This window comes from Pleurodeles waltl, chromosome 1_1 (assembly GCF_031143425.1).
Source record: "Pleurodeles waltl isolate 20211129_DDA chromosome 1_1, aPleWal1.hap1.20221129, whole genome shotgun sequence".
In the NCBI taxonomy this organism is placed as follows: Eukaryota; Metazoa; Chordata; class Amphibia; order Caudata; family Salamandridae; genus Pleurodeles; species Pleurodeles waltl.
Genome location: NC_090436.1, coordinates 131,659,441 through 131,673,946, shown reverse-complemented (window position 1 = coordinate 131,673,946; position 14,506 = coordinate 131,659,441). Strand labels below are relative to the sequence as shown.

At 45.7% G+C, this 14,506-nt stretch overlaps 1 protein-coding gene across 1 annotated transcript in view; it reads left to right on the top strand.

Moving 5' to 3' along the window:
• LOXHD1 (lipoxygenase homology PLAT domains 1) overlaps positions 1 to 14,506 on the top strand; it is a 929,469-nt gene that overhangs the window by 864,231 nt on the left and 50,732 nt on the right. Inside the window, exons 44-45 of the mRNA XM_069218871.1 lie at positions 2,727 to 2,897; positions 5,210 to 5,348. Coding sequence (XP_069074972.1) covers positions 2,727 to 2,897; positions 5,210 to 5,348 — 310 coding nt within the window. The remainder of the gene's footprint in view (positions 1 to 2,726; positions 2,898 to 5,209; positions 5,349 to 14,506) is intronic.

Genomic DNA, 14,506 nt, shown 5'->3' with positions numbered 1-14,506 from the left:
GAGTGAAGGCATGACTCCCTGCAAGCAAGAAGCAGAAACCAGTGTAGCCCAGTTCTCTGACTGGCCTCTGACCAAGGAACCTGTCATAGCAGCCGGACCAAATTCCACCCAATGGACCTGGAGGACACACCCTGCCAAGTTTGGTGGGACTGCAACCACTGTTAGCTGAACTGTGCAATAGTGGGGTTACTGGACTCCCAACGTCAGACACCCAGAAGAAAAGTCCACTACAGGCTCTCTAAGGGCCAGAAGCAAGCACCAGTCAAGGGACTTAAGGACACCCAAGAACCACCCCCGAGAGTAGCCCTGCAAACCCTCTCCAATTGACCTGCCTGCTGGTTCCAAGGGCACCTGTGTGCACAGCCCTTGGCTGACCTATCTGCTCTGCACCCGGCCTCCCTGGCCCCTGCATCGGAGAACTAGCGGTGCTGTGGGGGTCCCCCATACCTTGCGACCTCTGCAGTCCAAGGGACCCACCAGACTCACCGTGAAGTCTGCGTGTGCAGTGCATTTCCAAGTGGTCCCCCTCACCTGTCCTGCACCAGCTTCAAGACTTTCAGCAGCTGCTCCCGCTCAAACAGCCCAAGCATCTCCGACTGGCCCACAGGACCCCTCAGTGACCTCAACATTTCGACCTAAAGACAGAAGGAGACACTAGTAAATGCATTGCTTGATTTTGATATGCATTTTCAAAGTTTTCTCCCTTTAATTCCTATGGTGCGTAATTACGCACAAAAAGACTATTTTTGCTAAACTTTCAAAAATCAAAACTTTAAAAAGTACTTACTCGGTTTTGATGATCTAGGTCTTAAACATTTTATAAAAATCTGAAATATTTTTGTGAGTTAGTAATGAGTTATTCTTTTGTGTGTCAACATTTATTGATACTGTGAGTACAGAAGCGTCAACACCTGCCTGCAAATTGTGCTCTCAAATTGCCTTCGGATTCAAAGACTTTAGCGCAGGCCTTTAGGCCATGGCTCCACCCCCAAGTGTGGGTCAGAGATAGACATCTGTCTGTGACATTCCCCTACCCGGTTTAAATCCAGTGTGTTTGTTGGAAAACATGTCCCTAGCACGCTGGGAGTAAATATAAAAAAAAGACTCGGAAAAAAAGTTTACAAAAATTATCAAAAAATAACAGAGGTGGCTCCCTGGTCTGCGCTGTTAGCACCGACAGAAAGGACATCCCAATGGGTATTGCAATGTCACTTCCAATGCGGATAATGCCAACTCAGAACCAATCAATTTCACCTACCGAGAACCTACTCAAGATTTTCTGGATCCAGTCTGCCATCTGGGAAATATTTTAAGGTGAGGAATGTGCGGTTAGAAGTCGCTATCATAAAATATGTATTCCCTATGACAGTTACAAATACTTTCTCTTCAAATGGTGGCCATTTGTTTTTAACCACCATATGTATTATTATCCCTGTTAAAGTACATCCATGTTTTCTGCTGATGTGAAACCCCTCAATAAGGGCATTCTTGGTTAGGTTATTTACTGCTAATCTCCATTACTCTTTGTTAGACCCTGTCCAGGGGCTTCAGAACCACAGCAATGGTGACTGATCTTTTGCCTCTGTAGTCCTGGGACCCATCCTACTATGGCTGTGCCCATGTGGCAAACTACACCCTTTACGCAGCAGACTCTCAGGATAGTGAGGGAGAGCAGTCAAAGGTTTTCCAGGAAGGTTGTTGGCCAACTGCACAGATATTGCTGAATCTCAGTTTTCCTACAAACGACCTACTTGTTTTGGTCCTTTTCTACTCTGTGGGGCTATTGGTTCCCCTATGAGAATAACAGAATGCTTCTATCAGTAATACATGTATATTTCTCTGTGCTGCTGCAAGGACCCCATCACTATTTTCCAAAGTCAACCTTAGCCAGTATGACCCGGCCGCTGTGCTTTCAGTTTGCTGGTTAGAGAGCAGTTCCCAATGATATCCACTGGCAATCCATTTGGACTTAGCTCTAGTGCCTTTGAAAGCCACTCCTGGACAAATAGTTTGGCTTAATCATGCTGCTGAGCCAGTGTTTCCATTAGACAAGAGGAGACAGCTTTCGAGGGCAATATACTGGCGCTACGTTTGTGCAAAAGATCTCAAAATGCTTTTTCCAGTTTGTGGGCAGCACTTAAATGGGCAATATACCATTTTACCTAGTGCTTTGAAAAGTCGTGCACGCTTCCTGACTACCCTGTAAAATGTAGGTCTCTCTCATGGTGGCCACTCTTAACTTTGTTAGTATTCTAGCCTGTCCTCTACATTTCAACATAGCCATTAGCGCTCTCAAAAAAAAAAAAAATCACCAATTTCCCCATCTCATTCCATTTCCAATTACTCCCTTACCCATTTTTATACTTTCTCACACGAATTTCACTTTAGTTGACATTTTAATGAAATTGTCAATGCTCACCGCCTACTTTTAATCAATGCAAGTCACCACTCCCCATGTTAAACATTTCACCTTACATTCCTCTGTTCCCCTCCATCACTAGGTCTCCTCATTTCTCTTCCCCTGGATACTCAGTACGCTTATGTGATAAAATGATAACACTGAAGCTATTTTTCATGATTAACTTTTTATTAGTGGGTTTTTCAGATAACAGGACCCTTTACTGGGCTCCCCTTGCTTTTCCATAAAATCCCTATAATACTGCGCATTAATATATTCCTTAATGCATTAAGTATCCATCTTTTGAATATATGTTCTCTTCTTCAAGGGATTGGCCCAGGATGGCATTTGGAATTCATTGACGTGAAGGACGATACCATCGACAACACATTCCGGTTCCACTGCGACCGCTGGTTCGCAAAGAACGAGGACGACAAACAGATTGTTAGAGAGCTCGCCTGTGCCAACAACGATAACATGGAATTAAATGAGCGCACATGTAAGTCCAACACGGTTGTGACAGTTTCTAAAAGTCACCAGTTGCCTCGTATCAATGGCTGAATACTGAAAAAGATGAAAATTGTATTAAACCTAAGGGCGATTGCGACTTTGTCTATTAAACGACAGGCGTTGATGCTCAGGGTAAAGTGTTTCAAATGGATCCTCAATGTACTTCAAGTAACATTAAATGCTGTGTAGATATTTTACAGCATCACCTGTCATTATCTACTACATGTGTGAAGTTGATTGATTTGCAATGCCAGGTTTATCCCGAGTGCCCGATGGTTGATTGAGAATGCTATGTCAGAATGTCTGCAAATGGTGTTGGATACTTTATAATGGAATCAGGGACAATCTTAACAAGATTGTTTAACAATTTTGTAAAAAAGCACAGATACTAGAGTGTTCAGGCGCCTGACGTCATGAAAAGACATTACTTATGCTAAGGAGAATAAATCAGTTAACTATTCTCCAAATTGTAGGAGAGAGGCATCAGAACATGGAGTCAGGTAAAGTGAATTACAGGCCCTAGGTATTAGGAAGTTGAAGGACTGCTCCAAGGCCTAATATGTCAACTTTTAGGGGCGTAAAGAATTACCAGAGGTAGAGTGTGAGGAACAGTATCAAGGAAATCGGACTGAATACAAGGCATTTCAGACTGGCGACGAGTAGACAATGAAAGAGCTTGCAGTGAAAAGAGACTTGGGTACATTTACTCTGTCCCAGAATAGATAAGCCGCAGAGTTCTGATTACGTTGCAGGCAAAGTAGACAAGTTCAAGAAAGAAAACAGAGTTGCAGTACTCAAGTCGAGACAGTATCAGAGACTGTACCACTGTGTTGTGAAAAGAAGGGAGAAAAGGCAAAATAGTTCTAAGCATCCTCAGAAGAAAGAAGCAGGTCGATATAAGTTTAGACATATTGAGTGAATGTTAATAGAGAATCATCACGACAGTGATTGTATGCAGGAGAATTTGGCTGAGAAGTAGCTCTCTGCTCCAAAGGCCATTAATCCGACCTCACTTGAGAATAATCAGTCTCTAAATTGCTAATTTGATTTTGAAAATGAGTTTGATCACCATCAAGATTCAGCATGATCTATATATGACCTGCATAGGAGAAGGCGCAGGTGGAACAGCCATTGGAGAGATATAAAGACTGAATACGGTGGTATTCAGAGGCACAGCAGTACCACACAGCCAATAGATTCAAAGCTGGACTGGAAGAGAGACAGTAAAGCAGCCTGTGCCCAAACGCCTGTCTATGATGACCAATCAATATGTGCAATTTCCAGGAATCACATTTGTAAGACTTGAGCAAATCCTTCCTAACTTTTTATGGGACATTAAACAGGCAAATATTTCACTGAAAGGGTTGAAAACCGCAACCTGCAGATATGTTTTTGTCCATCGTCCATGCTTATGGAGCTACTACAAAAGCTTCCTTCTCATACAGACAAGTTATTTTTTCAGACTTCTCAATAGTGAAACACTAAGCTAGTATTAACTAGAATTTGACTCTAATAGTAGTAAACAAATGTAGATGGTGTTAAAATAGGCAAAAAACTAGGAATAGTGCAGCCTTAAGCAGCGTTCAGGTTGCCAGAAGAAGCCTACAATCAATTTCTTGATCCTCTGTTCAAGACATAAGCATCACACGTTCAGCACCCAATATGGAGCAATCCCTACATCTGAGATGTTAGAACACAGAAGCAACAGGACTGAATTCATTTGAACCTATCTCATTTAACAGGCTACGTAAACCCTTAATTTGGATTTCCAGATACTGGCTGACATACTGTAAAACTATCTAATATTGATTGATTAAACAATAGCTTAACTTTATAAGTGTGAAAGGACGTCTGATCAGTATACTACTTGAGAACATACCGTTAGGGAACCCAGAAATTATTAAATGTTCAATGTTTTACATAAGAATGCATCCAGGCTGCTTGAAACTGTATGACACAAATGGAATTGAGTGGAACAACGGTCTGGTGCAATTCACTGTTCAAAAGCTCTATCTAAATGAAATTAATTAAAGAATATGAACAAAAAAGCTTCAAAGAATATTGCTGCAAATGGATGTTCTTTTTCCCAATGCTGTCATGCATGGGGTCCTGAAGGAAAATGGGATTGTGTGAATGAAAGGTTTCAGCAATGCTGTTATACAGAAAAAAGTAATGTATACACATATGTAAGTTTCCACCATAGGCCTTTCCTGGATGCCAGTACCTTACTTCTTGACGTTTAGAACGTTCTGTCTAATACCGTGTCTAATTTTCAATAAATGGTTCACTTTTTCTTCAAAGCATATGAAATTGTCACAGTAACCAGTGACCGAGACAATGCCGAAACAAAAGAAAATGCCTGGGTCGTTTTGGAAGGCAAGAAAGGTAGATCAAAAGAACTGCTTATGGAGAACAGTTCCAAGAAAAGAAGATTTGCGAGGTAGGTGATGAGAATAATGAAGGGCTGAGCCCATGATCTTTTTTTTCCACAACAAATTTTATTGTATTATTCACATAGCCAGTCATGGCCAGTGGCCAGTATTATACAGCTAACATTTGCCATAATCAACACCAAGCAATAACGCGAATCAAGCACAAGTAACCCCCCCCACCCAATAAGCCCATAATCATATGGCGGATGTTTAAAGATCCTAATCACTTCATGAGGCACAGTAATGTCTGACCTCATCTTCGTCTTTGTTTAGTGTGTACTGGAGGTAGCACTATGCCCCTGTATTTGACCCATCTCTACCATATTTTGAAATGTTTGTGTGGACATCCCCTCGCCTGGAACACTGGTATCTCAAGCCCCACGCAGTAGTCATAAACTTGACTTTCACTCGATTTCCATGCCCGCACTATGTTCCTTTCGGTGATAGTTAAGCCTAAGAAAAGAAGCGCCTGCTTATAACTGGCACCCCTAAGCCATTGGAGATATGTAGGAGGGTCAATCAGGGGTCCACTGAAACGGTCCAAGAGAGAACCTCTCCAAGGCAGCCCATGACTCTACATCAAAACTGGTCCAATGTGGGGCACTCCCACACACTGTGTATAAATGTGCCCTCCATTGTCTAACACTGGAGGCATAAGGGTGAGTCCACAATCCCCAAGCACCACAGGCGATGTCTCTTATATTAGACCCTATGCAGGTGTTTTAGTTGAATTAGGCGCAGGCGTGCTGAAATGGCTGCCTCTTGTGGTGCCCGTATTGCCTCAGTCCAGTCATCATCGTCTAGGGTGTCTACATCGGTTTCCCAGGATTGTCAAAGTGCCATAAGTGTGTGTGAGGTGTTGATCACAAGGGAACAGTATATTTTGGAGACTTTGTGGTCTCCCAAGTCTCGCAACAGGAGTCTGCCCTCTAGGGGTTTGAATTTGGGTAGTATGTCAAGATGTTTAATGTATGGAGTGATGGCGTGTCTTAGAGGCAGGTATCGATGAAATTGGTTACAATGTAGTTGATAGTCCTGTTGGAGTTGCTGAAATGATTTTAGGGTTGTGCCGTCCATGACATCCCCTAGGGTTGAGATACCAATCAGGTCCCATTTTCCAAACCCCTCCAGTTGGGCCATCTGCGGCATGACCCTGCCGTGCCTCAGAGGCGACATTTCAGTGAATTTACTCCAACAGTCCATGCGTCTTAGTGTACTTTGACAAGTATTGAGGACAACCTGTGTTGCTGGGGGAAGCTGATCAAGTTTCATGTACTGTAGAGGTATTCAAGAAGCAGAGTGATGCCCATAGCTCATTTTTCGAATGCTTAAGCTGGGTGACCATGATGGCAGCACCACCACTTGTTTATTAGCAACAATTGTGATGCTCCATAATAACATATGTCGGCAGAGGTAATATCTCCACAGTAGGTAGATTGGAAACAATTAGCGAGAGCAATGTGGGGTGCCCCCATTCCAAAGGCACCCTGAAAGGATGGTGTTAACCTGACAAAACCAGCTGCGAGGAATGATGTATGGCTAGTTCTGTACCCTAATAATCAAGTAAGAGAAACTATCTTGAAGATGAATGATTGACCCAGCAACGATAAGGGAAGGAGCGACACACCCTAGTTTCTGGCCCAAGACAACTCCCTGCTAGGGATAGGAAAGTCCCCTGGTATTTAAGGCCCTCTCTTGCAACTCGTATGTCTGATGCCCATACAAAAGACCCTGTATACCCATCTAAGGGTAACAGGGCTTATATGGACATATTTAGGAATAGACCTGACGTTTCCCCCAAAAATTGCAGAATCTAGTGGATGCGTGGGCCAGTAGAGTCGGGGGTCCATCATGAAGAATAGAATATATTCTGCATATCATGCTATCCTATCTGTGTTTACCGAAAACCACTCTAAGCCCTGAACTTGAGAATTCTTTCTGACCCATACAGCTAAGGGGTCAATCACCAACACAAGTAGAAGCAGGGAGAATGGGCATCCCTGGCTAATCCCCCTCTGGATAGGAAGATCTTCGATATGTGGTCGGCAATGTAGACTGCTACCATCAAATTAGTGTAAAGCAGGCGGACATAGATAAACCTGAGCCTAAAGTTAAGTCCTCCACAGCAGGGCGAATAAATACTCCCAACTCACTGAGTCGAACGCCTCATCCAAGTCTGCTAAAAGGACAGCTACAGGCCGTTCGAGGGGGCCTCCGAGGGGGCTTGCGAGTGCATTTGAGGCTCATCGAACATTGTGCGGTGTGGCGTGTCCTGGCAAGAAGCCTGCCTGATTGGGGTGTATATAAGGTCTGTGATCTGCGGCAGCAATCTATTAGCTAGGGCTTTTGCCAGCATCTTAGCCTCCAGGTTCAATAGGGATATCGGTCTATATGAAGCAGGATCCTCCAGGGTATGGCCCGGCTTAGGGAAGACCACAATTTCTGCATGGGTCCAATCTGGCGGGAGTACCACCTTATCCAATAAGGCGTGAACTGCCTGTAAGATGGGCCTCCCCAGCTTAGACATAAAGGCTTTGAAAAACTCTGCACGGAGCCTATTCGACCCAGGGCTTTACTTGGCTGGAGACCAGACAGTGCTGATGTAAGTTTGGCCTCAGGTAGTTCCTCATCCAGCCTAGTATGGGCATCATTCGACAACGTATGCAGGGGCAGCACCTCCATGAAGTCAACAATCTGGTCAGTTGATAATATTTCATGCCTGGAATCCATCGCCTTGAAGAATGTTGCACACTGGTGGACCATCTCCCGAAGGTCAGTGACCAGGGCACCTCGCTCACCTCTGAGTGATGGAGGGGGGGGGGGGTGTTGATCTGTCCACTGCCTGACATAACCTATGTAGGATTTTACTTGATTTATCGCCCTATTGATAGATCCTGTACTGCATTTCCTGCCAAGCAAGCTTGGCCTCGCCAAGGAGGACCTGCCAATACTGCTGCTGCACGAGACCCAACTGTCAGCGGGATACCTCCCAATCTACCGCACCACTATGGGTCATTCACCACCAATCATTGTGAGCCATATGGCAAGTGTTCCCATATGTGTATGACACTGTTGATCAATGCTCGACCCAGCGGGGGGTGGTCCATAAACACAACATAAAGTGTGGGTTTCCCTGTAGAGTGTGCCTTTCACTACCACATATATGCCTAATCCATCTGCCCAGGACTGTTCCAGTTGAAATGGTAGTGGTCGCTGTTTTGGGATACTGGTGCCCCTGGACCCTCTTGTGAACCCTCAGTGATATACCTGGTCATACCCAGACCGGGCCAGGCAGGAAACCTTAGTACCCATAAGATGAGTCTCCAGCAACCTTAGGATATGTGCCCCTGCCTTACTGGCATATCTCAAGACTGCCCGCCTATTTTTCTTGTCAAGGACCCCCTGTACATTCCATGACAGAACTTGGATTTGCCCTGAGGCGGCCTCAGATCTTTTAGTAGTCAGTGTTGTGGAGAATGATTGTGTAAGGGGAAGTGTGAATTGGCAGAAGCAGCAGTGTGAGGCAGCATTGTGCTTGTAAACCAATAATTTAGAACATTCCCCAAATTTCACCCTCCCTTCCCCCACCTGTATACTTCACGTAACAGGACTCATCTGTCGTAGAGCACAAAGAAGAGAGGCCCCTATGTGCGGCATTCTCTGTCTGCGTCCAATGGGTCCCTAAATCACCAAGGACTGTCCCTTTGGAGAGTACTAATCTAGGGAGGAAAGACAATGTGCAGCATCAGTTCCCTTGTAACCTATGTCAGGTCGTCTGATCACGCTTGCCGCTGTGCCAGGAGGAGCAGGACCTATTGCCTCATTTCTTCGAGAGGCCTCCAGGCTTTTCTGTGAGGAGTCCGAGTCTATGCATTGTGGGGTATGCAGTTTTATGTATATTCTCATCTGCCCAACGAAAAACCTCTTCTGGTGTCTCAAAGAAGTGTGTCTGTGACTTAAACCCACAGCTGAGCCGTATAGAGCAGCATATATGGCAACTTGAGTTCCCAAAGCTGCTGTTTAGCAGCACTAAACAATTGATGCTGCTGTTGCACCATTTTTGTGCAGTCAGGAAAGATCATGATAGTAGATGCTTGGTATTTGATCTTGGGCTGTGATCTTGCAAACCCAAGTATAGAGTCTCTATCCATATAATTCAGGATCCGGGCCGTAATCAGTCACGGGTGTGGTCCTGGAGGGTGTTTCCTGATTAGTGCTCTACACACCCTTTCAACCACAAAAGGATAAGGCACCCTCAGGTATGACAGAGAGGAGCCATTGGGTCGGGAATGTGTCCACAGGTCTTTTTTCACAGCCTTCAGGGAAGCTTACAAATCTCAGATTATTGTGTCAAGCTCTTACTTCTCCGTCTTTGACTCTCAGGGCCAGCTCTTTGGTCACGACTTTGAGTTTCTGCACTTTGCTTTGAAGGATACAGACAGTCATTTACTCCTGAATCTCTAGTTTCAGCATCCGTAATCCACTCGATGGTTCTGCAAAGATCTTGGCTGAGCAGAGTGACATCCGAGCCAACCGGCCCTATTTTGGCGTGTAGCATGTGACGGGATTGTGTGATGGTGGCCAGGAGTGTTGCATTTTCAGGGTTCATTATGGGTTGGTCACCTGGGCAAAGGGTTTGTTTCATGTTGTTGGGCTGTGTAAACTTACCCATTGTGCTTTGTTTTGGGCTGGTCGATTGTTTATCCCTGATCATGGCAGAGCACTATGTGGAACCCCCCTCCTCGTCAGGACGGACCCACCAGGACCCTGGGGGGGGCACAATCAGTCTCCGTCTGCAATGTAGAATCCAAATCACTGAGGTTCCTCGCCGTCCAGCCGGCTATGCGCCCACCAAAGGCTGTAGCACAGCCACTATCCTTGTTATCCACTCTGGCCGCAGTCATGTTTGCCAGGCAGTGGGGTCCTCTGCCCCTGCCACACGGAGGAAACCCACCCGACACAGCAGATACTCTGGTAGGGCCAGTAGAAGAAAACACCTGCATCAGGTCCTAAATATCCATTACTGTGTCAACCCCATAAGCAACACCACTGTCCATGGCATACTTTGCCACGCCTGGGCTCACCCACCAGACCCCCAAGGAGACCCTCGGGCTGCAGCAACAGGGCCATGCCCTACAAGGGGAGGGAGAATCCCCAACTGGATGTCCACAAGCAAGAGGGTTCCCCCAGGCACTGACAGAGCCCATCCCCCCACAGGTACTGATGGCTATAGTTGTGAATGAAGGGGTCACCAGACAAGTGCATTGTTAGTGGAAGAAGTCACACGGGGGCGTGCTCAGACAGCACCCATCACTGTGTGCGCAGCCCAGTCTCCATTTGGTTGCCGTTGTCTCCTTCATGGCTCAGCAGGAGGGGGAACAGCACTGCACTGGTCAGTATGGGTCCAGAACATCAAAGAAGGGCCCACAGCCAGGAAACCCAACAGGGGGAAGCACCCTCAGGGACCCCCTGCCACTCCGCCACACACCCTCAGTTAACGGGCCACTCCACTCTTACCTACACATGGACAGGTGGCCCCGCCCGCCACCACTGAGGTCCAGTTGCGCTGCAGCCCAAGGCACTATACAGGATGTCTGGGTGAGTGGGACCAGGCCTGTCCAGCTCCAACAGTGATCGCGGGTCACACTCAGGCTTGTGCGCAGGCCTGCCGCTCGTCCGGCCGAGCTCCCATCCGAGTGCTGCATGCCGTGACCCACCTGTACATGAAACATGGGGAAAGGAGCCCATGAAATGGCGAAGCAGGGCACCCACCGCTGCCACAAACAGGGTGCAGCAATGGGGGGTGCCCCACAACCGTGGCCTCAACCAAGTCGGCAGCCTCTCCGACCCTGGGCTCCCACATCTCCGCCATGCTGCCATCTTGCTGCCATCAGCAGGGCCGGTCAAGGCTGTGTCTTCCCTCGGACTCATGCGATCCTCAGCGAACACAGGCTTCCACCGGTCGTTGCTTGGCCCGGGTGTGTTCCAAGAAGTTTCTTGGGCTCAGTGGGGGGGCTCGGTGCAGGAAAATGCAGTAGGATAATTTGTGACTGCAGGGAGCATCCCTAATGTGCAACTACCATGTCTGGCAGGTAAGCCACACACCCTAGACCATGATCTTTTTAAACATTAATTATACCAGAGACCATCACAAGTGACTAGTTAAGTCCTACCCTTGCACTGGTAATCTTAACCAGAAAACCACAGAGCTATTGTGAGCGCATGATTTTTGGATCTTTGGGTAAGAGGACCAGAAGCATTGGCATGACACTGGGGAAAACCCCTGGTGGGCTTGAGGACCACATCAAAAAATGTCGTCTTAGCTATCTCCACAATGTACTGCTGAGTAGAAGTAATATACTGGATTCTCGGCCAGGTCTTAAATTGCTGGAACAATTTATGTGGTTCTCTTCAGACCAGCTTGTTAAACATATTGCTGTTTAACCAATATTTATAGGAAATGGTGCTGTAAAGTGAAATGTTTGTTCCTGTTTTTTTAAATGAATTTGTTAAGGGGTAAAAACATCAATCAATGTTTCTAACTTACATGAAGAGGGTTGAGGTACAGGTTACATTTACTAGTTCATGTGGGTAGTATTAAATAATTTGTTGGCTCCTTTGGGCTTTCATTGTAATCTTGTGTGAAATGCATAAGCACTTGGTTCAAATCACCTCTGATTGACTACGCCTTCCACCATTCTAAGGTCAATCAAGACTGATGGCAAATAGTAGTCCTGATGCAGACTTCATAAAGCTCATATGCAAGGCTGAACAAGTATTGTACACTCTAGCACCACAGGTAATGTTAGCCCTGAAGGTGAATAGTTCATTCTAATTGCTCCTCTGGGGAAGAAATGTAGTTCAACAGGAGCTAATATATTTAGTCTCTATCGGAATGTCAACCTTTTTATAATAAACATCTCTGATTAGCTGGTAACTTGGGAACATTGTATGTAAAATAACGATTATGCATCTGCACCTTAATTGCCCACGTTAGAGAACATTCAAAGGATACTGTGAAGATTGTTGTCAGAGCCTCCATCTTCTGGTTCCTCCATTGTATGAAGGTGTGAAAATAAACTTTCCCAGCTGTAATGAAAGTTTTAATTATATTAAGAAAACAGAGGCAAGGATGATGCTCCTCTTTTTTCCACCTCCAGCAGCTTTAACACTTACTAGAAGGAACAGTTTCTTACCTGTAACTCCAGTTCTCTCGTAGGGGTATTTCCATGATAGACATAAGCGGTGAATAGTTCTGCCCGTCTGCGGGGATCCCAGAGCACTTCTTCCAATCTAACTTCTTAAGTGTTCATGTTCGCCTTACTTCAGGAAGGCCTGCAAAGTCACCTAAGAATGTCCATATGCAGCTCAGAGGAAAGGCTACAGTGTCCAAAATTCTTCATCCAGTTTGCTTTAAAAAGGACAAAGTTAAGGCACATGTATCCAAATGCATGAATGAGTTGAAAATTCAGGAGAAAAAGTATTTCACAAACCTTTTTATAATGCAAAACAATGATGGAGTGCAGGGTAGTGTAGCCCATAGGCTGCCATTATCAATGAAGAAAAAGGAGACTGTGACTTTAAGAACAGCCAGTCCTCCAGTATCCCATCATGCCTAGAGTGAGACAGTTATCTCAGTTCTTTATGTAGGCAGTCATTGCTGAGAGTTGTGGTATACCTGAGATATTATTCTGTCGACTCCGCCGGGGAGAAGGGAGGGCTGCTTATGACTATCATGGAAATACCCCTACAAGAGAACTGGACTTACAGGTAAGAAACTATTCCTTCTATCATAGGGGATTTCCATGTATAGTCATAAGCGGTGAATAGAATAGCAAGCCCACCCCAGAAACAGCAGGGGAGTAGACCGAACAATATAGGAATGCGCTATACAGCAAAGAGGTTCCTGAGAGAAGGTTGTCCCACTTGAGCATCTGTCCTGACATCAGATTCAAGATAGTAATGTTTAGTGAAAGTGTGAACAGACTTCCAGGTCGCAGCCCAGCAGATATCTGCCAGAGGAACATTGCCCAACAAGGCAGTCATGGCTGACTTGCCTCTGGTAGAATCCGCTCTAGGTTTACCAGCTAGAGATTTGTTAGCTAGCTTGTAGTAGTAAAGAATACAGGAGACAATCCACAGGGAGATTGACTGTTTAGAGGTGGCTAGCCCGGTACAAACCGGCCCATAATTGACAAATAAGCGTTGTGTTTTTCTAATAGATTTGGTTTTGTCTAAATAGAATTTTAAAACCCTCTTTACCTTTCGAGAGTGTAGTGCCCTCTCAGCTGGAGTGGAAGGGTTTTGAAAGAAAGTTGGTAAGGAAATCGTCTGGTTGACATGAAAGAGATAACCTTGGGTAAGAATTTAGGATGTGTTAGCATCACTACTTTGGAGGAGTAGAACACCGTGTAGGGCTCATGAGCACAGACAGCCTGAATCTCTCTAACTCTGCATGTTGATGTCACTGCAGCAAGGAAAGCCGTTTTCCAAGTGAGGTGTTGGAGAGATGATTTGTGTATGGGCTCGAATGGATGATGCATGGGACGTGAAAGAACCACGTTCAGCTCCCATGGTGGAGAAAGACGCCTGAGTGGTGGGGTAACTTTCTTTAGTCCCTCTAGAAAATCTTTTTTGACTGGCAACTGAAAGAAAGAGGTTTGTGAAGGACCTTTTCTGTATACAGTCAAAGCTGCCAGATCGTCTTTAATAGAAGAGAATTGAAAACCAGATTTTGCTAAATGTGAAAAATATGGCAGGATGACATCCTCCTGGCAAGATGCCGGGTCTATCTTCTTGGAGGAACACCAGACACAAAATCTCTTCCATTTGGAGGCATAAGCAGCTTGGGTGGAAGGCAGTTTTGCCTCTTTCAGAATTTTCATACAGCCCTGTGGAAGATGTAAGTGCCCATACTGCACTAGATCAGGAGCAATGTTGCCAAACTCAAGGAGGAGAGATTGGGGTGTCTCATCTGACCTCCAAACTTCGTCAGGAGGTCTGGTCTGCATGGAAGCCTGAGATGTGGTCAGAGCGACCGGTGAAGGAGGTCTGGGAACCACCGTTGCCTCGGCCATTCCCAGCAATGAGGATCATTCTGGCTGCGGTCACTGAGAGTTTGCTTAGGACTGCCGGGATCAGGGGAATTGGTGGAAAGGCGTACTGC